The sequence below is a fragment of the Martes martes genome (genome assembly GCF_963455335.1).
Source record: "Martes martes genome assembly, chromosome: 11".
NCBI classification, from domain to species: domain Eukaryota; kingdom Metazoa; phylum Chordata; class Mammalia; order Carnivora; family Mustelidae; genus Martes; species Martes martes.
Genome location: NC_137899.1, coordinates 67,464,037 through 67,490,593, shown reverse-complemented (window position 1 = coordinate 67,490,593; position 26,557 = coordinate 67,464,037). Strand labels below are relative to the sequence as shown.

At 44.6% G+C, this 26,557-nt stretch overlaps 1 protein-coding gene across 1 annotated transcript in view; it reads left to right on the top strand.

Moving 5' to 3' along the window:
* AOAH (acyloxyacyl hydrolase) overlaps positions 1–26,557 on the top strand; it is a 168,305-nt gene that overhangs the window by 54,419 nt on the left and 87,329 nt on the right. Inside the window, exons 5-11 of the mRNA XM_080818199.1 lie at positions 8,507–8,566; positions 13,947–14,017; positions 20,092–20,152; positions 21,238–21,308; positions 22,140–22,188; positions 23,383–23,431; positions 25,157–25,251. Of these exons, the coding sequence (XP_080674325.1) occupies positions 8,507–8,566; positions 13,947–14,017; positions 20,092–20,152; positions 21,238–21,308; positions 22,140–22,188; positions 23,383–23,431; positions 25,157–25,251 (456 nt within the window). The remainder of the gene's footprint in view (positions 1–8,506; positions 8,567–13,946; positions 14,018–20,091; positions 20,153–21,237; positions 21,309–22,139; positions 22,189–23,382; positions 23,432–25,156; positions 25,252–26,557) is intronic.

Below are 26,557 nucleotides of genomic sequence, written 5' to 3'. Positions count from 1 at the left end.
TACAGACTACTGTTCAGTCTTTTCTCTGGGCATTTTGAGGTATCATCATCTATTTATAAATAGATGATATCATCTATTTATAGATAGATATAGATGAGGTATCATCATCTATTTATAAATAGATGATATCATCTATTTATAGATATCAAAATAGAGATATCATCCTCTATTTTGGTGTAAGCCCGTATTTGGAATCTTAGAGAATTTACCTACTTAGACTTGTTTAAAGACAAATTTGGAGGTCATTAAACTCATACGATCTTTAAAAGCTTCAAAATACAGCAGTAATAATGCAAATTTAAGTTACCCTTTCTGCTAAGTAGAAGAAATCAAATGATTCCAAGAAAGGTACTTATATGGTATTCAAGATTTAAAAATGTTTCTTGCCTACTTTAGAAAAGTTTAAAAAAATAACTATTTTTTTCTTGATAATATGCTCTTTTCTTTCCTTAGCTCAAGAAAAGCTAATGACTCTAGTGAATTTGAAACAGTTCAAAAGATACTTCAAATTCTGACTTTTTAAAAAAAATGTATTTATTCATTTGACACAGAGAGACACAGCAAGAGAGGGAACACAAGCAGGGGGAGTGGGAGAGGGAGATGGGATTCGATCCCAGGACCCTGGAATCATGACCTGAGCCTAAGGCAGACACTTAATCATCTGAGCCAGCCAGGATTCCCTAAAGTTTTAATCAATGGTCTCCCAATATCCACTCTTGGCCCTTGCCTTCACCTAAATAGTCACCCACATCAGAACTCAGTTCTGAAGTCATTTCCTCAAAGAAGCTTTTCCTGGCGCCCAAACTTCCTTGCCTTTCATCAGAACCCTTCCTTCCAGAACGTATTACAATTGTGATTAACAATTGCACAATAAGCTAAATAATTACACAATTATTATTTAACATCTGCTCCTTCTGTTAAGGTATAAATTCCATGGCAACAGATAACCCAGCTGTTGTATCCCCCAGGCACATGCTGTTATATGTGATCTCCCCAGAGCCCAGCACAATTCACTGCACTTATTAATCCCTCAATAAATATTTGTTGAATGAACAGTGGACTCAAAGAGGTCCACATCTTATCCCCAGAACCTGTGAATGTTACCTTACATGGGAAAGGGACTTTGCAGGGAATCTGTAGATGGGGAAACTCTCCTGGATCATCTGGATGAGCCCCACGTAATCCAAAGGGTCCTTATAAGAGAGAGACAAGAGGATCAGAATGTGAGAAGAAGATACGGCAACAGAGGTGGACTGAGGAGGCCATCAGCCAAGGGGTGTGTCCAGCCATGAAACACCAAAGAGGCAAGAAATGGATTCCTCCGGGACTACAACTGTTAGCCCAGCTGAAACCTGGTTTTAGCCTCCTAAGACTCATTTTAGACTTCCGACCTCCTCCGGAACTGTGACATAACAAATTGGTGTTGTTTGAAGCCACTATGTGGTAATCTGTTACAGCCACAATAGGAAACTAACACAGGTTAATTGTGAAGCATTGGACAAGACTGATCTAGCAACCTGAATGCAAACGGAATAATAATAGATCATAGCAACAGCGACAACAAATAGAATATTACGTTGCAAAACAGTTGGTCTAAACAACCCAATGACCAAACCACACTTAACCATCTAACTAACCCACTTATTTGCCAGAAATCATGTGTTTAAAAAGTAGGACAATAACCTGTAATAAGAACAGCCCATAGAGTCTAGCACTGGAGAACTTCTGTGCACAGACTCTAGGGAAGAAACAGTCAAAATATAACTGAAGAATGTTGGTTGTGAAGCCTTGGAGAATTCCAGCGCCGGCTCTTGGACTTCTCATCTCTAAAGCGGGATTAAGAACTGTTAATCCCCTCCACCCCACTGCTGTCAGTATAAGGTGAAGAGCTACAGCATATACAATGCCTGGTACAGACCTGGAAGCATCGAAGAACCCTGTATGTGTGCAGTGATGGTGGGAAACTCGATGGATGACAATGTCAGAAGAGCGGAATGGGAGTAGTGCTGTTTAAAACAATGCTTTTTAAAAAGATGCTCTCTGGGGAGAAGAATAAGGATAGTATGATTAAATATATTAATGATACTAATAGCTCTACAATGCAGAAGTAGCCCAGGAGAAGGAAAGAAGAAAATGTAGCTAATGGTAAAATACCTATGAAGAAGAGCTATTCAGTGATAAAAAGGGAATACATTTGAAGATAATGGCTTTTTTCTTTCATATTTCTGTCCCTCCCTTCTCCCTCCCTCCCTTCCTTTGTGTCCCTGGGAGAAGAAGATGACATGAACTGACTTCATTTTTTCCACACAGCTAAGAGTCATAAATGCCCTTTAGAGCTGGGCCTCATTGGAACATGGAAATCAAACTGGGCTTTGGTTAAACCTCATCCTACGTATTAGAAAATCACCACTGTAGGATACAGTGGAATATAGATACAACAACAGATGAGCAGATCCTGCCCAAAGGCCCGACGTGCCAGGATTTCATAAAATCTTAAAAGTAGAGGCGCTTCTTGCCTCTGTCTTTCTACTTAATAGAAGTCACCTCAAAAGGCTTTTCCTTCCTTCTCTTGGCTCTTTTAGTCTGCCTTACCTTAGAGGTATCCCGTGCTTGCTGCCTCCAGTGGTCAAGTCCTTGGAGATAGCATCTCTCAAATCTTGCTCCCTTTGTGAATCAACTTACACCATTAAGTATGGGTGTGGGAAAAAACCTGTCCTAATAAACTTCTAGAAAAGATCCAAGTAGATCAGTGAAATCCCCCCACCCTCAAACCCTCCCGTGTACATGCCTGCTCTTCAACAATAAAAATCTCACATCTAAAATCATCATTTCACTTCCCAAGGGGCTTTCTCCTTTGTGGGTACCTGTCACTGTTGTCAGGAATGTGAAGTGAACAAAAGGCACTTTCTGTAATTTTTAAATCTACCTGCTGCTATAATTGATAGCAATTGCTAAAAATTGTTCATCGTAGAAACTCGTGCCTAAAAATACTATTTCTCTTTACTTCCTTCATTCTTGAGTGTACCAGGATTTAATTATTTAACATCACAAAACCTGAGAAGGCCCAATTAATGAATGTGTCTTGTCCAATTCACCAATACTCCTAAAATGTCGGGAGAAATGATATCGAGTCCTGGAGCATTCCGTGTACACTGTGTTCTTTAGGTCTTTCCCCATCATAGACAATACAGTACACTGTGCTTTGGCTGAAAGATTTGAATGTTTGGAAATGCTTTCCTAACTAGTGCTTCTTAACACAAAGTGGCTGAAAGCCTTGAATATGCTAATGTGTGTTAGGGCTCTCTCAGAGGAGCATTTAGTTCGCAGATTTCCCCAACTTCTTCAACTTAAAACAACAGTTTTCTTTTCTAGCACACCTATTAACATCTCCCAGAGGAGGGTTAAAAGCACAGGTTTTATGCCCAGGGGGTATGAACTGAATCTGGAGTGTGCCCCTCACTGGCTCTGTGACTTTGGATTTTAGCCAATCTAAGACTCAGTCTACCTCATCTGTAAAATAGGAATAATGGTACTTATTACTTAACTTTTGCTACATTGTATTCTAATTACATTTTATTGCCAATCGTCTCTCCCAGGTTATAAAACCCTTGATGAGAAGGATTATGTCTCATTCACTATTACATCCCTAGTACATAATTTGCCACACAGCATAATCAGTAAGCGTTTGTGGAATGAATGAATAGAGTGAATGACAGCCCAACATAATGACTGACTGAATGACTCTTTCTTTCTCTCTCATGATCAGTCCTACACTGGCTACAATGTTTATACTTGCATTTCCACACACAGGTGTATGGGTTGTTGGCTTACAGAGCCACATCTCTCTCCCCTGACCCTATGAGCCTTTGCATGAAAGCACCCCCCACATACATGTATTCCCCTTGCATTCCCTTAAGCCCTGGTGAAACCTTGGGAGTCATATTTTCTCACTTGGTTAAAATTTCAGGCTTACTTTGTTCTCGGGAAACAGTGTGGTCGTGTGGAAAAGGTGTTGGAGTCTAGAGACTTGAGTACTATCCGCTCAGTTTGCTGAGAGGCCCTGCTTACATTATGTAACCTCACCGTTTTCCACTCAGGGTGGTTTTGAAGATCATTGAAATACAGCATCCATTTTTATAGGCTGATGTTGTAATTACAGTAATTTTTCCAGCTATGCATTAGTGATGTAACGACTCAAAACCATCGGTTGCTGTTACGCTAATGGTGTGCATACCACATGCAAGGCACTGTGCCAAGGGCTTTCTTGTTCATTACACACACACACACACACACACACACACAGAGTATTATCCCCATTTTGCAGTGGAGGACAGTGAGTCTCGGAGTGCTTAAGTAACTTGCCCAAGGTCCCACAATTAGTGAATGGCAAAGCTAGGATTCAAACCTGCAAGCACTCTGGAGTCCAAACTCACTTTAAATAGAAGATGATGATGGAAACCATGACCTGGTGATCAGTACAACATTTAAGTATCTTCCATGGAAGATCGGGAGTCACCGAACCTCTCCTCTTGTCCGAAGACTTTGGGCTGGCTCTGGTCTGCATGAACACTTAAATCATTCTAGGCAGATGTCTTCCGTGAACAACCATGGCTATGTGTTACTATATGCTCTGATGATCAAGCAAAAGGTCGACCTCTCCCCATCTTGTAGCCTGCTGGGGCACAGTGCCATATTGTCCTTGGAATTTTCCAAATTCTTAAGTAAAGAAAAGCACTCTATGTATCCATGGTTCTTGGGACTCTAAAGCTCCCACGCTGAGAGCTTATTTCTCTGTAAGCCTGTGTGGGGCCCTCCTTGGCAAGCCACTCGTGAGAATGTTAAAGAGACCCTGAAGAGGATTTGAGCCTGGAATAGGAGCCACTCTAACTAGAGGCAGAAAGTAATGAGAAACTGGAAAGGATCGACCATAGAACACTCCAGAACCAAGCCCCTTGTTGTTGATGGAGAATCTGCTTATGCCTCAGATGATTGCTCTGAGTCATAAACCCCAGTACGTCTTCTGACCAGAAAGGGTTCATATCCAGCTCACCATCTAGCCCCAGATGTTCTTTCCAACCCCTGATTACAGTTGCCCCCTCCATTCTGAAGTCTTAATTCTTTGGAGGGTACAAGAGCAGTCCTCATACTTCAGAAGCCGCACCATAAGCACCAGATTGCCAACGGTGAAAGGTGACCGAGGAGAGATAGTCATTATCTTCACTTGCTCATGGCTAACAATTTGCCCATTTGCCTGTCATCACAACAAGCAAAAAAATTAGCTTTTCCAAGTATCTTTCTTTTAAATTTTTAAAAAGATTTTATTTATTTGAGACAGAGAGATACAGAGAGCATGAGCAGGTGGAGAGGCAGCAGGAGAAGGAGCAGCAGGCTCCCCGCTGACGCCAGGAGCCCCACTCGGGGCTCAGTCCCAGGACTGGGAGATCATGGCCTGAGCTGAAGGCAGATAAGTAACCGACTGAGCCACCCAGTTGCCCCTCCAAGTATCTTCGAATCCTTACATCCATTTTCTTCTGGGGACAGAAGATGAGGCCTGGTATCTATATTCTTTTTTATGTTGACATTTGTGCACTTGAACTGTGGGAGCAAGTGACGCTCTAGTCAAGCCAGGTCCTGATGATCCTGCCCTCAGCCTTCCAGGGAGGTCGACAGAAGCATCATCACACATGGCACTATGAGGGTCAGAAGGTATTTGGTGCAGCCCTTGTCACTGGGCTTTTGGTTGGTTTGTTTTGCTTGCTTGTCCTTATCCCTCACTACACATCGCTCCCCTCAGAGAACCAAGCCGGATGAAACACAAATTAGCCCCCTCAAGGGGACCCAAGTGGCCTGTCCTACAAGGACCCTGCTGAGGCCTCTTTCTGCCCCTCTCGCTTCTCCTTGCTGTGCTCCTTCCTCATCTGTCTCCTCCGCTACCCGGAAACTCCGGGAGGGCAGGAATGTCTCTTCCCACCAGCTCTCCAGTGTTCTCACTGCGTCCCTATGCCGTGATCATGTTTTTGTTTCTTCAGGAAGGAACAGGGCAATGTATATTGAGTTCTTTTTAAAAAGCATGCATTGCTGAATTTGTGCTCATTATCGAAAATTTAGAAAATGTAAGAAAGAACCAAAAAGGAAAAAGGTGTCACCTGCAATTATTATGGCATATTTCTCTGCAGGATTTCTTTTCTCTGTGTGTAATATCTGGGAGCCTCTTTTCCTTGATTAACATAATATCCTACAGGTTTTCTCTCACTTTTTATTTACACATCAGTTGAGCATCTAGTGTGTAGCACGGACAGTTTTAGGCCCTTCGGGTGCTTGAGCTGAGCTTTAGAATGAAAGGGGTATTTCCAAGCAGAGAAGCAGGGGGCACGTAATTAAGGTGTAGGGACACCCACATCATGTTATGGTATTACAGAGAATGAGTTTTAGGCTAATGAGAACAGCCAAAAAGGGCACTGTGACAGAAATTTGCGCCCAGATATAGTTTCTTATAATGACCCTGCCCAAGCGGCTTACTTACCAGAGAGCTTCCAGGATTTGTGAGAATTTCCAGAAAAAGCCAAAATTGCATTCATGCATCTAGGTTTTTAAAAGGAGGATTATAATGAATTGTTTTGGGGCTGTAGTCAACCAATCAGACTGGACACTGGGTGTGGTGTTGGAGCTCAGTCTGCAGGTGCCCCTGAGGCTGTACCATGACCTTGGCCCCTTTGTGGATGGATCATAAGGAAGTCTGGGAGTCCTAGGGGGAGGCTGTATGGCCAGATCCATGATGGGGACACTCAGGGGCTCAGGGACATGGGTGTTCATCAACTGGCACATTCGTGGTTCAGTATTTTATGAAACATACACTGTACAGGGACGTCCTGGTGACCAGACTGACCTGGAGAGCAGCTTCTCTTCTCAAGTTGCTAACATGCATTCTTAGATGCCAGTGGGCCTGCTGCCTCTGACACAGAGGCTTGGTTTGCCCTCCTTTGAATTTGAGCTGGAGGAGTGTGACATGGGGCAGAAGCCAGGGAGAGGGTTTCAGAGCCAGCCCGTGGAGGGCAAGCTAGCTCTTGTGGCTAGCTTTGCTCTCCTCCTTCCTAAAGCACCTGCTGGAAAGTTGGCTCCAACCCAAGCTCACACTGAGCGGTCGCTCCTCCACCCATGTTCGCTCTGCATGGCTGAGGTCTTCACAATAGCACGGTGCTCCATAATGGAGGGAGGCATCTCCCCAGGGGTGAAGAATACACAAAGGAGTCAAGCAGGGACACAAGTCCTGAACGTCCATTAGCAGCAAGGGCCACATGTCCCAAGAGGTCTCTCCTGCTGTCAGCCAGCTCCAAAGTCCCATTCCAGTACCCGTTCTTTCTGCTAAAATGCAGGGGCAATGTTCTCAGTTTCCTGAAGTGAGAACTATGGCGCTCTCCCATAATCCCAGCTTCCCTACTGATGTGCGTGAGGGGAAATCCGGAGCTGAAACAGAAATTTTCCAACCAACCCATCAATTACTGAGCTGGGGATTATTGGGGCAGGTCTTGGCCTAGGGCTTCACATGCATGATGTCCTGTCATCCTCCCGGCACCCCTATGAGGTAGACATGACCCCCATACTACAGATGGCAAAAATAGGGCTTTCTTACATGTTAAGGAAGTAAATCTGTAGATACTGAAGGGCTCAGAGTTTAACTTGCTCAAGGGCACACAGCTAATACTCAGCAGACCTAGGGTTTGAACCCCAGTGTACAAACCATCACCCAGGCTCTCCTAGGTCTTACAGAGAGCAGCACGAGGAAGAATGTGGTTAGGTCCAGACAGGGCGGGAGAACAAAAGGTTGGGAAGCAGTGCTGGGAGCAAATTCTCCCACCCCTTTCCCCCAGGGTTACTTTTTTCCCAAACTGCCCACAAGTATACAAATACGGGATTATGTAGCAATAGTCATTGGTCGTAATCACTGCCTCTTTACACGCGGAATGTGAACTAAGAAGATACACCTGGTTGCTGTAGACATGGCTGAAAGAATAGGGGTGTGGAAACAGAAGAGTTTGTGCATTGGATATGGGGTGTCCACTCAGGTGAGCTGTTGGCAGCCTCCTGCAATGGGGCTTCCAGACACAAGGAGGAGGTATCTAGAGGCCTCCACATAGCAGAGCAGGTGGGAAGGTAAAAGTTTAGACTGGGTCTCTGCCAGACCCTGGCTCTGTGATCTTCACCCAGTTTCTTAGCTTTCCTGCATCTCAATTTCCTCGTCTATAAAAAGGTCGTATCTCTCAGAGCTGTTGTGAAAATTAAATAAGATCCTGTTTGCAAAGTACTTAGCCTGGCATCTGGCACAGAGTAAATCCCTTAATAAAGAGTTATTAGCATGAAATCGCCTTCTTGCGAATTTTTTTTCACAGTTTTATGGAATCATTTCTTTACTGCAAACTTACAGACTTTAAAAGCCCTAACTTCAGAGAAGACATACAAAGAAGAGATGAAACGCAAGCTGTAATGTTGTCTAACTTTGTTTTTATAGGAGCCATGGAAATTTACATTAGAGAAGGCGAGACAGATTGTGAAGAAATCCCCCACTCTGGTAAGCAGCGGATGAGAAGAATACCAGCGTTCTGCTGGGTGCCTTCATATTCCCCTTCCCCTGCTCTTACACCCCTAAGGCCGTGGGCTACTCCAGATCCATGCCCACAACACACCGTAGATGCAGTGAAGTAGGAAAGTGAGGCCCCCCCCCTTTTTTTTCTCCTCCCTCTCTCCCAACACCAGTGTTTCTCAAACTGGGCAGTACTGACATTTGGGGCTAGTTACTCCCTGGTTGCCAAGCATTGTCCTGTCCACTGTAGGGTGTATAGCAACATCCCTGTCCTCTACCCACTAGATGCCCGCAGCCACATCGCCCTTCCCCAGTCGTGACAACCAAGAATGGCTCCTGATGTTGCCAGATGTCCTCTGGTAGGCGCAGTTGAGGACTGCTACTCTCCAGTAGACCATTTTAGAGGAGGCTCCAGCCTTCTGACCCTCCACTTCTTTTTTTTTTTTTTTAGATTTTATTTATTTATTTATTTATTTGACAGACAGAGATCACAAGTAGGGGAAGAGGCAGGCAGAGAGAGAAGGAAGCAGGCTCCCTGCTGAGCAGAGAGCCCGACTTGATCCCAAGACCCTGGGATCATGACCTGAGCCGAAGGCAGAGGCTTTAACCCACTGAGCCACCCGGGTGCCCCTGACCCTCCACTTTCTAAATATGTGACTTCAAGCTGAGCCTCAGTTTCCCTATCAGCAAGATAGAGACAGTGGTAGTGCTCCTTTGTCAAAGCCTGGTTGTGAGGACTAAGAGAACGGATGTGTGTCAAGTGTTGGTGTCATGCCTGGAACTTCTCTAGCACTCAATCAATACCATGTTTAGTTCAAATCGATTATCATGGAGTCAGGTATTTGACTTAGGCCCTGAATGCAAATGAGCCCCAACTGGATAGGAAGCAGAAAAGTAAACCTTCAAAGAACCAAGTCTCCCTCCATGCTAAAGATCCCGGCAATAAGGAAGCATTCCTCAGAGATGAGAGGGCATGGCCTTCGTCCTCAGCCTCTCCCTCATCACCCTGCTCGTCATTCCCCCCCGATGCAGTACATTTAAGGTAATCTTGATTTGGCAGCACAGAAATAAGGAGGAGGAAAAGCCCTCATGGCTCATCTTGCCAGACTTAGCAAATAAAAATAGAGGAGACCAGTTAAATTTGAATTTCAGATAAACAATGAATAAATTTTTAGTGTAAGTATGTTCAGTGCCATATTTTATCTGGCAACCCCACTCTTGGGGGGCATATGGGTTTTGATGTACAAAGCTGGGATGCAGGGAATGGCATTATTCAGGCATTTCTACACAATCAGTTAATCAATCACAATGTTGCCAACCATTATTTAATTCAGTGAGTAATTAAAGACCAACAGTAGTGGGTTAGCTAATCAGCTGAAACCATAGAAAGGGAATTGAAACATCATAGGAAACCCTTGACCACCTTCAGAGCTCTAAACAAAACTGGAGAACAATATGATCCTTCTTTCCTTCTTCTCTACATGCGTCTAAAAACTTATTCTAGGAGCATCGTTAACTCCATCAGCACAAACTGCCTTGGCATTAGCTCAGAAGCTAATTAGGATTTTATGATTTTGCATTTCTGTCATCAGAATTGCAAGCATAATTCATAGGGCCAGATTCCAGTCATTCCTAGTGAGAAGCCAAAAACAAAAAACAAAAAACCAAACTACCAAACAATAATACAAAACTCCTCAAAAACCTCCTCCAATTTATGTACTCTCTAGATCAAAGCTGTCAAGGAAAAAATAATCAGAAAATGCCAATAAGTGCCTCTTGAGTTACTACTCAGATGATAACAGCTGCAATTAGTTACGTTGTGATGGTTTGGTCTAACAGCAGACCTGGCCAGGATGTAGAAAGACACATACAGTAGGTTGCATATCATTTCAGCACAGCCTATCAGACTGGGGAAAATTGAAGTATTGTGGAAGGGAATGTTCCAGAAGATATCTGCATCTCAGTGAGGCCCTGAGAGGCTCCTCATAGATCTAGCAGAAAACTGAACATCTAAGTTTTAGAGTACCTGAGTTGTGGAATCAATTTGTTGAATTCTCACAAAAACTCGTAGAAAATAGTATATTTTTGTTATCAACGCTGTTTTACAGATAAGAGAACTAATGATCAGGTATGTTAAGTAATACACTCATTCCCCATAGCTAGTAAGGGAGAAACCCATCATTTAAATCCAGATCTAGCTACTTCCAAGTTCCTACCTTCTTCACTATGCCAATAGCTCTCAACCTCCTCAGCACTAACTTTCAAGAAGCACTATTCACATCACAGGCTATGTAGGTTAAAATTATGCAGTGCATGACCTGTACAACTGTACCTGACATCCCTCATCAAAAACCTACCTACCTAATAGAATCATCTTCCCCAGTGCAATTAAAACCAGGTAAAATAATATGTAGCAAGGGTTGAAAAGCACTTCACCATGCAGAAATACAACTTCATTTTGGCTGTGTATAGAAGAGTAGTTGTTCTCTCCCCTTTGACCTTCTGTTTACCCCAGTCACCACATTTTTTTTCTTTATTCAACCCCTGTGTATTGTTCTGTTTTCATTTAACATCCTGGTGCATGGGAAAGCTCAGGATACAAGCAGAAACTGGTTCAAATAGATTGCTAAATGAAGATGCTGCGTGGCTCCTGTGCCCAGGGACAGCCCAGACTGAGACTTTCATTTAAATGGGATTACATGCCGCCAGGTGCAATATTTTAAAACCATTGCTGAATCAATAACAGCCCTCATTTTGCCTCTGTCTAGCAAAGTTCAAATTGAAAGGAAGGGGCTGGCAAACTGCAAGGGAGGAACTGTGCAACATTACTCTGTGTCTGTCTCATTTCTCTTTGCAAGGAAAGGATAAGAGGTTAGTCCTTCCCATGCCATGTGATGAAAAGACTGGATAATTAAAACCTCTGTCTGGACAGGAGGAGTTCAGGGTGGGGGGAGCAGGTGGTCCCTGGGCAAGCTTCATCATCTATTATACCCACCCTATACCCCATTTCTGACAATGAATGTCAGACAGTCGCAGCCTTCAGTTGAATTCTGACAGTGAACAGCTGTGAAGATGTAACATTTAATTCTTTTGTACCTCTTGTTCAGTAATGATAAGGCTGTCCATGTAAATTTTTCTGATGTATTGATTACATCAGTGTTAAAATCTACCTTGTCGTTAGGTTAATTAGACCGAGGCCTTCAGGTTCAAGTAAATATTCAAAGACAGAGCTCAGACATTCAAATGCAACCTGACTTTAAGCTCTGAGTCTCAGAATGTATCTGTATTTCCAAACTGCCACCCTTGTTGCCGTATAATTTCATGCTGATGTTTGCTTTACAGTGTGTCCGCAGTGCTCATCTCTCTCAGTTACCAGGTCTCTGGACTCAACCTTCTGCACACCCCTCCTTTGCCTGACATCCCCCTCCTCCTGCCTTACAGCAGTGGTTCCCAGTCAGCAGCAACTTGATCCTCCCCACCTCTCCCCTGAGGACATTTGGCAATGTCTGGTGACATTTTGGGGCTGCTTGCGTCTGAATGGCTAGGTGCCAGATACACTGCTAAACATCCCACCAGGCACAGCCCCACAACAGAGACTTATTCAGCCCAAAATAGCACTAATGCTGAGATTAGCAACCCCAGGATCAGGTCTCTCTGCTCCAGCTCACCTCCTCCGGGCCACCCTCTCACCCCCAGGATACCTTCCTGAAATACGAATGGGATCCCTCTGCTAACACCGTCAGTAATCACTCCATGGGGGAGAGCCCACAGTGCGGCATCCCAGACTGGTCATGGTGCCTCCTTGCCTCCAGGGTTCACCACGTCCTTGTGCTTCGCTATCCCCCAGCCAGGGTGAGACATCCGGCGGTCCCCTGGGATGCCACACCTCACACTTCCACGGCCCCTCACAGGGCGCTCCCTCTGCAAAGCCCCAGGCTTCCCACACTTCAGCAATCACCTCAATAACCTCGGACCTTGATAAAACACAGACTGATTCAACAGGTCTGCTGTGGGGCCCAAAACTCTGCATTTCCAGAAGTTCCCAGGCACACTTTCTGGGTTTGTGATCACACTTTCATCAGTGGTTCTCAAACTTTAGCAACCATCAGAATGACCTGGAGACTCGGAAAACACCGATTCCCGGGACCCACCCCAGGCTTTCCAAGTCAGTAGACCAGGGAGGGGTGCACAAATTGTACCTGGAGCAAGTCTGGACCACACTTGGGGTCACAAAGCCTAGGATATCTGTCCCTTCCTGCCAGCATCCTTCCTACGGGACTTCTCGCTCATCTCTTGCCTCCTCCACTGGGTTTCTAGACAGCTGTGTTAATGCCAGGACCACTGTGGACATCCCAAAGCACACCAAGAGCTGAGACGCTCACCCCTACACTCCCCTAAGCAGTAAGCTTGTTGAGGACAAGGACAGCCTCTTCTGTCTCTGTATCTTGCACGTGGATGGGGCACCAATAAGGATTGCTCCTCTCATTCTAGAAAGTTGAGCAAACATCACAAAGTTTTGCTCAACTTTAATTCCTCGCATGAAAATGAGTTTGCTTTGTTTTCCTCTGTCAGGGTCAATGTATCACCAACGCTACTGATCCAACTCATGGCCGTCTGCAGGACTCCCGGCTGGTGAAAATCACCCGTCTCTCCCCACTCACCGATAAATGCTAGTTTCTAACTTTTTCAACCCTGTTATCTTTTTCTTTCATCTGAGGAAAATATCACGGAAACCACGATCTTTGTAAACGTATCTTAGCCGGGGCTTTCCATCGGTCACACAGCTAGAGTCTTATGGGAACTGCTTTCTGAAATCCCTTGCTCATGACACTTCAGGAGCTTCATCTGTCCACCTCACCTGCCCCCACGGCACCCCCCAGGAAAGGGGACTTCCTCCTTCTTTCTTCCCAAGCCCTGGCTTGTCTCTCCAATTAGTCTTGTCTTTCTCTCATAAGAGGCTGGGATTATTCTATTGGAACATGTTCTTTTTTCAAACCCTTTCTCAAAGCCCTTGGGTACAAGGAGGGAGAGGAATGTTGTTGCGCAAGTGGAACAGATCATGGTGGGCAAGACCTTTTGGGGAAGAAGTGGAGCATAGGTGAAGGTGAGGGTCGCAGGTGGCAGGAGGAAGGGGGAGCTGAAGGCTGAGACCCCAGCAAAAACAAAGGCATGGAGACAGAGTGAGGGTGGAGTGTGGAGACAGAAACAAGAGGTCAGTCCAGTTAAACAGACATGGCCCAGGTTCTAAAGGAAAGAGGCTCCCGAAATCCAGACTATGGAGCCAGCAGGAGAAGAAGGAACTTTATAAGTTGCAGGGCTATCCCATGAACTAAGTAACTCTTTTTGTTATTTTTGTTTTCCTCTCCAGAAACATTCCAGAAGTAGTTCTGATATTTGTTCCCTCCCATTTTTGGCCAAGATCTGTCAGAGGATTAAATCGTATGTATACTATTCCTACCTCCCTGAGTGCTGGCATGAGATGGCACCGTTGGTTGTCCCTGTTTTCCAATGACTTAAATAATTGTCAGATGCAAAAGGCACCTTCCTGAAGGTGAAAGTGTGCATTGGTCGCGTCTCATACCATGACTTGTACAGAAACTAAAAGACAAATGAGGTCTGCACAAATCATTTTGGAAATCCACTGCATAACAGTATCTTTGAACCAAAAATCTGACTTATCCCCTGGGTTGGCAGGCAGCCTGCTGGTGAAACTTCTGGGCAGCTTGGTGCACATCCGTGCTGCACGTGGGGACAGCCCCTCCTCGCTGTCTAAGACACAGACAAGGTCAAGGTTGGCGCCTCGTCATGAAAGGAACTCTGAGCATCTTTAGTCCAAGGCACTCACGAGGCTGGAAAGGGACTAATTTATTTCACAGAACCCAACCCATTACCTAAAAGCTCTGGCCCAGAAATGTATATACAGTGTTGCCAATGCAGAGACACTGTCCCAATTCCCAGGACCTCCCGTCTCTATTTAAATCCCATACCCCAGCTCTCATCTGAGTCTGGGGTTATGCTGGGTGTCATCATAATCACTGTCCACAGCATTAAAAGATGCAGTGGTGTGCCGAGAGGGACATTGGACCGAGAGGCAAAATAGCACAGGCTCTACCTTGCACTTGGCCACTTTCCTCATGTGACAGTGGCTGCTGTCCCATAGCGTATGGTCACTGCTGTGGGTGCCACACATGGAACACGCAAACCTGTCCACGTTAGTTCTCATAACAACTCCGTGAAGTAGGGATTGTTATTATTCCTACTTGTTTTCCTAATTGTTATTATTCCTACATTGAAGGACACTGAGTCTTAAACAGATCATTTCTCCCAGCTGCCCTGTGTGTCTGCTCCATCTAGCTCTCCTTGCAAGGGCTTAGATGTGATTCAGGCTGCACATCTGGACTCAGAGGCTATAGTCATTTCTTAGGGAAGCTATAATAATATACCTACAAATTGGATGGCTTAGAGGAACAGAAATGTATCCTCTCCCCGTTCTAGAGGCTGGAAGTCCGAAAGCGGGGTGCTGGCAGGGTTCCTGTGAGACTCTGCTCTCTCCGAGAGTGTCTCCGACTCTGGGTCAAACCCTTCCTTGCCTCTTAGCTTCTGATGGGAGCCCACAATCTTGCTGGCACTCCAGTCTCTGCCTCCAGCCTCCTCCACGGCCATCTTCCCTGTGTGTCCATCTTTCCCTTTTATACAAACACCAGTCATACTGGATCAGGGGCTGGGCTCGTGGCCCCATCTTGACTTTGTAACATCGGCAAAGACCCTGTTTCCAAAAAAAGGTCACATTCATAGGGCCTGGGGGTTAGAACTTCAACATGACTTCTTGTGAATACAATTCAACCCATACAAAGAGGCACTTTTTTCTACATTCCTCCATCCATTGTCTCATGAGTTTCATGAGTTTCAATCCACTAAACATCTCCAGTCTGCTGTGAAAGCTTCTCAGGAGAGGAGGAGACTATCTTCTGACCTACATTCAAAGCCTCTTAGAGATCCAAGAGTTTAAAACTTTTCCTAGTTCATCTGCCCACATGAGTTCCCATAGGCCAGCTATGCAAAGTGCTGACCTGGGTCCTGGAAACAGGATCAGCTCCACTTTTCATGACTAGGGCTGGATGCAGAGAATAGACAGGAAAGAAGATGCTGGAAGGCTGAGATGCAGGCAGCTCCCTAGGCCCCCAGTCGTTTCATCATGCCTAACTCTTACTGAATTGAGACACCCTGTCCTCTCCTTCCTGAAGCATCATTGCATTTTCTACGTCAAACATAGGCCATCAGAACCCGAAGTGACAACTCTTCAATTGAACCAACTTCAAAAAATTGAATTCAGGAGCATCTGTGACCAGGGATTTTCCTGGCGCTATTTAAAAGAGAAATTTTTCTTTTATGAAAAAGCAAAAGCAGTGTGTTTTTTCCTTCTTTCTAAAAAATAATTGTGCTTCTAATATAATTTACACATTTATAATTTATCACAATTTATTCAGTGCTTTATGATTTACAAAGCACATTTAAATGCAGCCTCATTTATTCTTCAAAGCAACCTGTGGCTTAGTAATAATAACAATGACTAAAGGTTGTCTGATAAGATCTGTGCACTAGGAACTCTTGTCAATGCAGCCCTACAAGGCAGATGGCATCATTGTCCCCTTTCTAAAGAGGTAAAGTCTTTTGCCCAAGGCTGTGATGCTAGTAATCAATAAATCTGGCATTGGAACCCAGCAGCCTGGTTGCAAAGGCCAGGCTCAGAGCCACTCAGTTGTCAGTCCCTTGACTTTTCACCCCACTTTTGGATGAGCAAGTAGGTTCTAGCATATTGGATGTCTGACCCCAAAGCACAGTCAGCAGTTGGTAGAGATAAGGCCTGTCTTTTATTACATAATCCTTCAATAAAGCCCCTTCCAGGAATAATGCCTTTCCTGTTCTGTGCCTCTTCTGCCTCATCCTGTTTGGTCTAATGCCTTCAAAATACAGTGATGGTGTCCCCACTGTGGGCAGTTTCCTAGACCTCTCCCCATCAGGCTCCCATACCACCCACAGCTCTTAGAGGGTGGGGATACCATCTCTTAGTAAACCTTTTATCCTTGTACTTAAACACTTTGCTTCGAATTAGTAGGGTCTCACTGAGGAAACAGGGGATAAATAAAGAAAAGGCACTATTTTACTCAAACAAAAATGTGTAGGATACCAAGGTACTACCATGGGGCAATCAAGTTTTTTGTTCTTTTTTGTTTTGTTTTGTGCTGGTCAGAATTCACAGTGCCTATGCACTGTCTACTTTTTATTGTAACAATGGTAAGTCAAGAGAATCCCCTCTTAATAATCTTTTCTTGTTATTTAGTTTCTGTATGCATAAACCTGCATATGGATCATTTCACATAAAGGCATACAGACTATCCTAGCCCATGTTAATTACCTTTGTTCATCATTCTTTTCTTTTCCTTTTTTACCTGTTCCTTCTTCCCTATGGCCCACTCCTCCCAACCATATCGGTCCCTGTCCCTGCACCAAGGTGAGCCCGGGTGTATTCTTGCCTGGTTTTCTCGGCTCTCATTTCATCTTACAGAGATGCATCTAACACATTCGCATGCATATTGAACAGACCCATTCCCAGCCCTGGAGTGCTGCCTGGGACTCGAATGTGAGACAGCTACACATGGAAACTTTATTCTCCCTAGTTTTCTTTTGTTGTAATGCCCCAGTTTCATGAAATAATTTTAGGGCGTTTGAACTTGAATAGGTATTCTATTATGTAATGAATAACATTCACCTGCATTACAATTGTTCATTGGATCAAGCCCGCTAGCTCAACAACTGGCAGTCATAGAGCAATGGCTCTCTTGGAAATAGATTTTATATTCATCCCTGAGCAGGTCCCAGCCAACAAGGTAACTGGGTAGAACGCTGTGTGCCTCGAAATCTGAACATCTGAAGAGGGTACATGGGTTGGATTTGGGATGGCTCCAGAAACTAAAATGCCATAGGAGCAGATCCCTGCCTCCCGTTTGCCCAGCCCTAGAAATCATCCTTGGAATAGCTGTAACCATTGCACAAAATAATAAAAAGCTAATGTTTTGTGAGCGTTTTCCACATACTTGGCATAGGTCTTTATGCTTCCCATGGAGCAACTCACTCTCTACAACAGCCCTAGGAAGCAGGTACTAATATTGGCCCCTGTTTTACAAATGAGGAAACAGAGGCACAAAAGATTAAACAATCTGCCTAAGGTTATATAGCAAGTAGACAGCAGACCTGGGATTCAAACCCTGAGAGTCTAATTTCAGAACCCAGAGCTATGTTAAGAGACTTCCCATGACTCTTTGTTCCTACTAGAACATTCTTCACCCAATTACATGCTTTGAAAATGCTTTGTCATCCCTTAAATTTAAACTTAAGATTACCTTCTTCCCTGTATCGCATTAGAAGTGTTTTTGCTCTTGGTGCCCAACCCTTTTTAACATTTTCTCCATAGCATTGTAGTTGCCTACTGATGAGTTGTTTGCCCCCATGAAGTTCCTCTAGCATTGGAAACATATCTTATACTCATCCCTAATATCTAACATGGTGTCTGGCACACAGCAGGGATTCTAAAAATACCTATGGAATGAATGAATGTATGTTTCAGCCTACAACCAGGCATCTATAAGGATACATGAGTATCAGATTTAGATACAGTTTTTTGTTTTTTAAAGATTTTATTTATTTATTTGACAGGCAGAGATCACAAGTAGGCAGAGAGAGAGGGGGAAGCAGGCTCCCTGCCAAGCAGAGGGCCCGATGTGGGGCTCAATCCCAGGACCCTGAGATCGTGACCTGAGCTGAAAGCAGAGGCTTAACCCACTGAGCCACCCAGGCGCCCCTAGATACAGTCTTTAAGAAGTAATGTTAGTAAACTACAACAGCATCTTATCTACAACCTTGGAGCCAGCTGTGATCTGGAATTCAGAATTTCCCAGATTTTAAGAAAATCGGTATATGGTGACCATAGGTTACCTAACATTCTCAGTACCTTCAGATCAAACACATTTATATTCCAGTAGTGAAATATATAAATATTCACACTAAGTAGGATAAAGCTGATAAATTGCCTTGTACAGTTCAGATCCAGTTTTACCACCAAATGAATTTTCTGCAAATTAAAAAAAAAAAACAACCCTCAGTTTTCAGAACTCTGTGGATTGGAGACTATGAATAAGGGATTGTGGAGTTTATGTAAATTGCAGTTCATGCTACTTTGGATGAGCAGTCTTCCGTCCTGTGTCTAGAATGTATGGTTTATGTTACTTTGAGCCTTTCTGCTTATTAATTTGCTTCATCTGTTCATTAATTCATCTGCTTCATTTGTTCGTTAATTTAATGAACTCACAGTTCTAGAGACAGCTCATTGTTCCTTCAAACTCCCCCCCTCAGGATGGCAAGGGTGGGGGAGAACTTTGGAGTACTAAGTGGGACCTTTCACCTAACATCTTTCCCAGGCTAACAAAATATGACTGTTTGGGTCTGTACCATCTCTGTGTGTGTGTGTGTGTGTGTGTGTGTGTGTGTGTGTGTCTTCCTTTTCTCACCTAGAAAACTATACTAGCTGTCCAAGAGGTCAAATATGTACATGGGGGGAAGCGACTTACTCTCATGAGGCCATCTCCAGAGAAGCTTATGACCTAGACTCTGGGTCCACCATCCCCGAGTTAGTAAGACAGACTGCAAGACACCAGTTCAGCTCCATGCTGGCTCTTGCTGAATCCATTTGCTCTGAGGCTCTTACAACTGCTGGAATGCTCTTGATTGGAAAGACCATTTAATAAATTCTGTAAAGGCTCTTGTTACTCTCTACATTCTAGGCTCTGCCAATAGCCTCACCCTGCCATATGATGGCACTAGCCTGCTACCTCATAAGAGATTTTCCTAGAGGGAAAGCAGTGGGTGCCATGCAGGAGCTGGGAAAAGTTTGGTAGTGAGGACACAGAGGGAGAGCCTCCCTCGGGTGAGGGGTCTGTGGCTTTAGCATGAATTTCCTTGGTCATCAATCATCCAAGTCTTTGGTTTTCCAGGCTCATGAATGGGAGTGAACGTTGCCAGCTCAGTGCCTCAAGATTCTTTGAGTTAGTGGTTTAAAAGAGTAGATTTTAAGAAAAAACTTCCATCACAGAATGTGTAAAATGGCACAAATTCAATCTATAGTGCTGAGCTCATTGGACCAAAAATGCAGTTCCTTCCTCTCTGGGCATCTCAACATCAATATCCTGTCTTCTCTAAAATGTTGATGTAATTGTTTCACTTCCCCATATGGGCCAAATTAATATCAGAGAGAAAATAGTTCTAATTAGGTGGCGAGCAGAGATTGGCAAAGTGGGGCTGGAACTCTTCCATACCATGGAGACACTTCATTTTATTTTTAGAATGGACTTCTATCACATACACTCAACACAGCCGCATCTGAAATGTCCCTGTTTGTTTCCATAAACAGTTTCTTTTTTTCTTAGCTCACCAGCTGTTTTGTTTTCTTTTTTTTCTAGAACGATACAAAATTCTGTGCCGTTCAAAGATGTAGATTCAGACAGACACAGCGTTTTCCCAGTAAGTATTGTTAAGAGTAACCAGATGTTCACTAAATATTGTATCGCTTTCTACAAATATCCTACCTTTAGTAAGACAAGACTGAATTCCATTGGAATGTATTAAAAATTTGATAATACACCATCCCATGATTTTTATGGACTTTTTGGCATCTTAATAGGACACGAACCATCAGAGTGGGTCTTTAGGTTGGGACTGTTTTTTTGTTTCTTGATGCCATTCCCAGCTGGGTGTTTCATTTATCTTGAAAGGTGCTGAGAATTATTTTGGAAATTCTTAAACCTATTTTTAGAGTGTGTGTGTGTTGTGTTTATGTGTATCCACGTGTTTGATTTAGAGCAGTACGGATGTCAGGATGTTCTCTGCAAAAGCGAACAAGTAGGGGGCATGTGTAACTCCGCCAAGTTGGTGGGATCTCAGACAGTCTACCTGGGAATGGGGGAAATGAAGATGTTGTTTGATATTATTGTGACTCTTAAGTCTTTCAAATCAAGGATCAAGACAGGTCAATCATATAATAAATCCACAAAGTTAGCCAACTCGGCTAGAGATTTTTAAATTATCCAGTACAACGATTACTCATTTGACCAAATAAATCAACTATTTTGGAGGCTAAGAAGATTGATAACTAATGAAGTTCAGAGAGTTGGATGTCCTGCTGTCCATGGAAGTGTATACACACACATACAAACACACACGAACACACACATACAGATGAACACATGCACATGTACATACAGCAGGCATGCACATAACCACACCCGTAAATGCACATGTGCCCATGTGCATACACTGTTGTGCACCCACGTACAGGCACACACCCAACAGCGCACACACACACACACACACACACTCACATGCACACACGCTACCACCCGGCATTGGCACTGGGACTCTTGCATTTCCCTCACACAGCATGTCTCAGCATATTAATCTTAATTTTCTTAGTAACCTCTAGTGTTCCTAGATTGTACTGGAATTAAGAATTGCACGTGTCGGTACCCCTGGGACAGCTTTGACTGCCCTTCCTCGTGAATAACAAGGGGCGGAAATGAACCCTTCCTGTGTGTGCTCTTCAACTCCAGACGCTGAGGGGCTACCACTGGCGAGGGAGAGACTGCAATGACAGCAACAGGATGGCATACCCGGGCAGAAGGTACGTCTCTGCTGGTCACTGACTCGGGAAATTACCTTCTAAAAAGGAGGCAGGAGGCGTCATTCCAGCCCCAGCCTAGGGGATTTGTACTTAGAGAAGGGACCTTCGTGTCCCCTCCAAAGTAAAGCTCAGTGAAGAAAGAACAGCATTCATTCACCATTTGTCCAGGAAACCCTCCTGGAGCACCTGCTCATTGCCCAGCGCTCTGCCTGGTGTTGGGCGGTTAACAAAATGAAGTAGGGCCTCCCTTCGTGGAGCTTCTGGTCTAGTAGGAGGAACATGCGAGTCCGCAGGGTACAGGGGGGCCTGTGTCCAGCCTCCTGCTCGAGGTCCACACGCGGGACTGAGGAGTGAGGCAGGAGCTCCTGTGAGTGGGCCACGTGTCGTCTTTTGGCCCCGGGCTGATGTTCAGCCGGCCACATCTCGAACTTCAGAAAGTGGATGCTCGACCTTCCTCTTGACTGTGGGGCCGCAGTGTTCCATTTACCAGGTGTTTGGGAGTCTAGAGCGTCATGTGATGCCTCACCTATCTAAGTAACGTGGGCTGCCGACTCATTCACTCTGCCATCAGCACCGTCCCACAACACAGTCCATGAATAGAGGCCGCTGGAGGTGGTCCGCGGTGCTCTGAAAATATTCCAAACTGAGATAATGGCAGAGGCCAAGTGGAGGTTTCTGCGTGCCACTGACAGTCATGCATGGCACGCCTCCTTGACAAGCCTGTTGTCCATCACTGACCCTTCATACAGCACTCGTTCACTCATTTACTTGGCTGACATTCACGGGGCAAGAAGTATATGCTGAAGTCCAATGTTGCTGTTTTCTTCTTAGGCCAGACAACTGGGATATACAGGAGGATTCAAACTGTAACGGCATTTGGGTAAGCAACCAGATTCAAACCTAGCCCCATCCTCTGAATGTTCTGCCCTCCTTAAAAGCCCATTTGCTTTAGTCAGTCCTATGGAAGAAGATGACAGATGAAAGCAACCTTTCTCTGCAAACTGGAAGAGGGGTGTAGAGTCAGATCTCACATGATGGATGGCAGGGATGTAATGAGAGTTGAGGGTCTGTCAGTCACATGAAGTCACCCACATCCAACCCCTTTTTTCTGCGTTGAGTCAGGTGAAATTAAATGAAGAATTCTGTTAGCAAAGTTTTACAGCGACCCAAATAGCTGTTGGAGAAAAGCTCTTACTGCCACCTCTTCAAGGCAGCCATTTTCTTTCTATTCCACAAAGCTAGTCTGTCAGGGTGGAAATTAATGCTGGTGTTCCAGCTCTCCATGAATAGCAGATTTGAAGCTTTTAGGAAGAGAGAGGGAAGAAAGGAGGAAGCCAAACCAAATACTTCTCTGAGGACAACAATGGCAGCAGACCCCCGTTTTGTGGGGTCTCGAGCTAATACATGACTGAGGATCCTCCTGAACAAAAAGAACACCAAATTACAAATACAAGAGCAAATAGTTAATTAGAACAATAGAAGAAATCCCAACAAAATCCCAGAGTCTTGGAAATCCAGGTCCCTTGGAAATTGTAAGATGTGCAGCGGCATCCCTGGCCTCCACCCACTAGATGCCAGGTGCTCCTCCTCCCCCTGTTGTCACCACCAAAAATATCTCTAGACTTTGCCAAATGTCCCTCGGGGCAGAGGTGGGGGGAAGCCAGCCCCGCTGAGAATCGCTGCTCTGGAAGCATGCGTGTTTAGGGAGTGGAGACGTCAGCGCACTGAGAGCTCCAGCTCAGAGACTGAGGGACACACACTGACCTTGTGTCTCGGTCACTTCTTGGGCCCAGAGCGCCCCCTCGTGGCGACACTGCCAGCCCTCCAGACACTGCCGGAGGGGCATCCTCTGGACCAGATGGTTGGCCGTCTGGATCTCTCCTTATTCCTGCCCCCAGCCCTAAAGCCCAGCTCACACAGAGTGTGGCTGTGTTGAATGAAGGGCTCAGGAGACTTTAATAGGTTTTATCCACTGACTTGCCTTTGTACATTTAAAGCCATTAGGGAAAGCCTCAGTGTATGTCTCTCATACATTTAAAAACAAACTGCTAATCCCATCATTTCTCTTTTAAAGGGTGTTGATCCAAAAGATGGAATTCCATATGAGAAGAAGTTCTGTGAAGGTATGTATTGTAGAGTTAATGTGCTTATCACAACAGGGACACTCTTTTCTAGTCTGAGTCACACTGAAGCCAACAGACCACCCAAGGGAGGAAGTGCCTGGTGCTAGAGCATAAAGTTGATCGATGTCCATTTATTTTCACGCGAAAAAGCTATGAAAAAACTTGTAGAAAATGGAGGCAGAACCTAGAAAAAACACAACTGAATTTTTCTGACTGCCGCCTTTATGTGGAGATTGGAAACGATTGGAAACTTGAATGATGATGCCAGAAAAGGCAACAGGAGAGAGCACAAGGTAACGGAAACCTAGCGCTTCTCCCAAACAAGAAAACAAATAGAGGTGCTGGCATTTCCATTTCCTTCTCAATACACAACAAGGTCAGACATCTGGGTTTGTGCTGACAGAATCCCTGTGGCAGGCTACTGGGCTAAAGATTCATATCTAGGTGACTTGAGGGAGACCTCCAAGTTATAGCCATTGGGGAGTTCCCAAAAATCTGAGCAAAAGCTCTGTTTTCTAAATGCCCAAATGCCACAGACATCTGAGCTGCCAATATTGTTAGGAAAAACCTATGATCACCCACATACTACTGAAAATTTGTGCCTGGTAATACCCAAAGGGTCTCAGGCGAGACCCTCTGCTAGCCTCACTTTTTACACATGGGCAGTGCTTTTCCCTAACACTGAAAAGTGTTCCAGTCATTCATTCATTCCTCCACTTGATGGATATTTCCTGAATGCCTATCCCTATTATGCACCAAGGGCTATGCTTGGCTCTGAGCTGTCCTGGGCAGATGCCACACAGTCCTTGCCCTGAATCAACTTAGTCTGATTGTCTAGGGGAAAGAGGCGCCCCTCTGTCTGACTCTGGGAGAGATCCGTTGATTCTTCCAGGATCTTAAGGGATTTCAGAGAGTACATCCAGGGGTGCCTGGGTGGCTCAGTGGGTTAAAGCCTCTGCCTTGGCTCAGGTCATGATCCCAGGGTCTTGGGATCGAGCCCTGCATCAGGCTCTCTGCTCAGCAGGGAGCCTGCTTCCTCCTCTCTCTTTCTGTCTGCCTCTCTGCCTATTTGTGATCTCTGTTTGTCAAATACATAAATAAAATCTTTAAAAGAAAAAAAAAAGTACATCCATCACCCATGGGTAGACGAATCATGTGGATGGGCCTCAGAGGCAGATTAAGAGATTCCTAACCTCCAGATAGGGCTTCGCAGAGACCTTTATGTTCATCTCCCGTTAATCAGCCAGAATTGTCCACCCAGTGCTTTTGTGTATATGGATTAAGGGCTTTAAAAGACCATAACATCTTTGAAAAGTCCAAATTGCTCCATGAGATCACTAATGTTTATAGTGAATTACAACAGAATTCAAGAGAGCCATTTCCAAAACCAAAGCCCAGGGTGTATTTCTGAGTTCAGATAAAGTATGGATTCCTTGATTCATCCATCATTCACTCATGAGGTTGCCCGGCAGTTTTGTTTTATGCTGAGCTAGGAAACACACCTGCATCTGTACAGCTTAGCTAGCAGTTTCAGTGGCCTAGAAATCTCAGTCAACTCCTAAATGCAATCCCCCTCGCTCCCCAACGCTTGAAAAGCGGCAGTGCATCACTGTTATGAGGCTCTGTGAGGGATACACACCAGGGTATCTACTCTTATGACCACCCAGTCCAGAAGCTCCAAACTACTGGAGTGCATAAATAATGCAAATAAATTGTGCCTCCCAGGTTCACAGCCCAGGGGAATCATTCTGCTGGGAGACTCAGCTGGGGCTCATTTTCACATCTCTCCCGAATGGATCACAGCTTCACAGATGTCTTTGGTAAGTAATTTTGGCAGTAATCATCCCGGATGTGCCGCCCTTTGTGTTTGGTCCCCCCTTGCTCCCTCTAAATGCGATGCCAACTCCAAACAGGTGCAAATCTCCCTCCTCAGCAAAATCTGTTGTAAAAAGGCGCAGCCACAGCCATTCCAGCTTAGTTCATTTCAAACAATGTGATAAGAAATGTGAGGGCATTGTCACAGCCGGCTCATCACAGCAACTGTCCTGTCCATTAGAGAAGGGGGACAGTGCCCCTGCCCGGTGGAAAGGAGACTTGGGCACAATGGGGAAGCCCTGGTCATATGGCCACCTCGGGCGTGGTTCCCTTCTCCCTCTCCAAGAACCCTGAAACTCTGATCTGGAGAAATCCAACTACAGGAATTAGAAATTCTTCCTTGACCCCTTCTTCTCAAACTAGAGAAATTGAACATACACCTAAACACTCCAACTGAACCTGTGCCAAGTCCCAAAACTGAACAGACATAGACTTCCTTTTGTAAAGAGGAGCAAGCAGGGAAACATCTGGACATATTAAAAAAATGCTCATGATCTCAAAAGAGGAATGCTCTTAAAAAAAAAAAAAAGCTTGCTGTAGGAGACAGAGTGGCATTTTGTACAATATTAAATTCAGGTTCTCAATAATGATCAACAGGAGATTGTACCCATGAAAAAGGAGTAGTCAGACATCAGGAAAGACTACTTTGGGGAGAAAGAACAATAATCACCTGATGTAAAAATCCAGTGACAACACTGACAAGCAAGTTGATGATGCAAAAAACAAGATTAGCAAACCAGTCCTCCTGCTGGGGAAATTCTGGAACTCAGAGAACCAGCATGCGGGATGGGTTCTGGAGACTGAATAGGAAAATCAGAAAAGAGAACATACCAGGCAGAGAGGAAGTGGTAACCAAATAAGCAATAAAAGATAACTCAGTTATTGAGTTAAGGGAATCTTTGTCTTTAATCCTAAACCCACAGTGAGCACAGGCCCAAGTGTAAAATAGACTCTATTTACCATGTCTTCCTTTTTTTTTTTTATTCCAAATATAAAGAAAAATCTTGCAATCATTCTGCCCAACAACAACAACAACAAAAACCACCAGGGTACTTACTAGGAGGAAAAAACCATTTTAGCATCAGACTTACCTCTCAATGCTACTTTTAGTAGAATAGCCTCGACAGGATTTTGAGGGTTGCATGTCAGAATTGTTCAGGCTGCCAAGATATTGTTTGTTCTTCCAGAAACTTATTCTCTATTTTCAGAGATTCAGAAAACATAACAGACATATGCCCTCCTGAGAAAGAT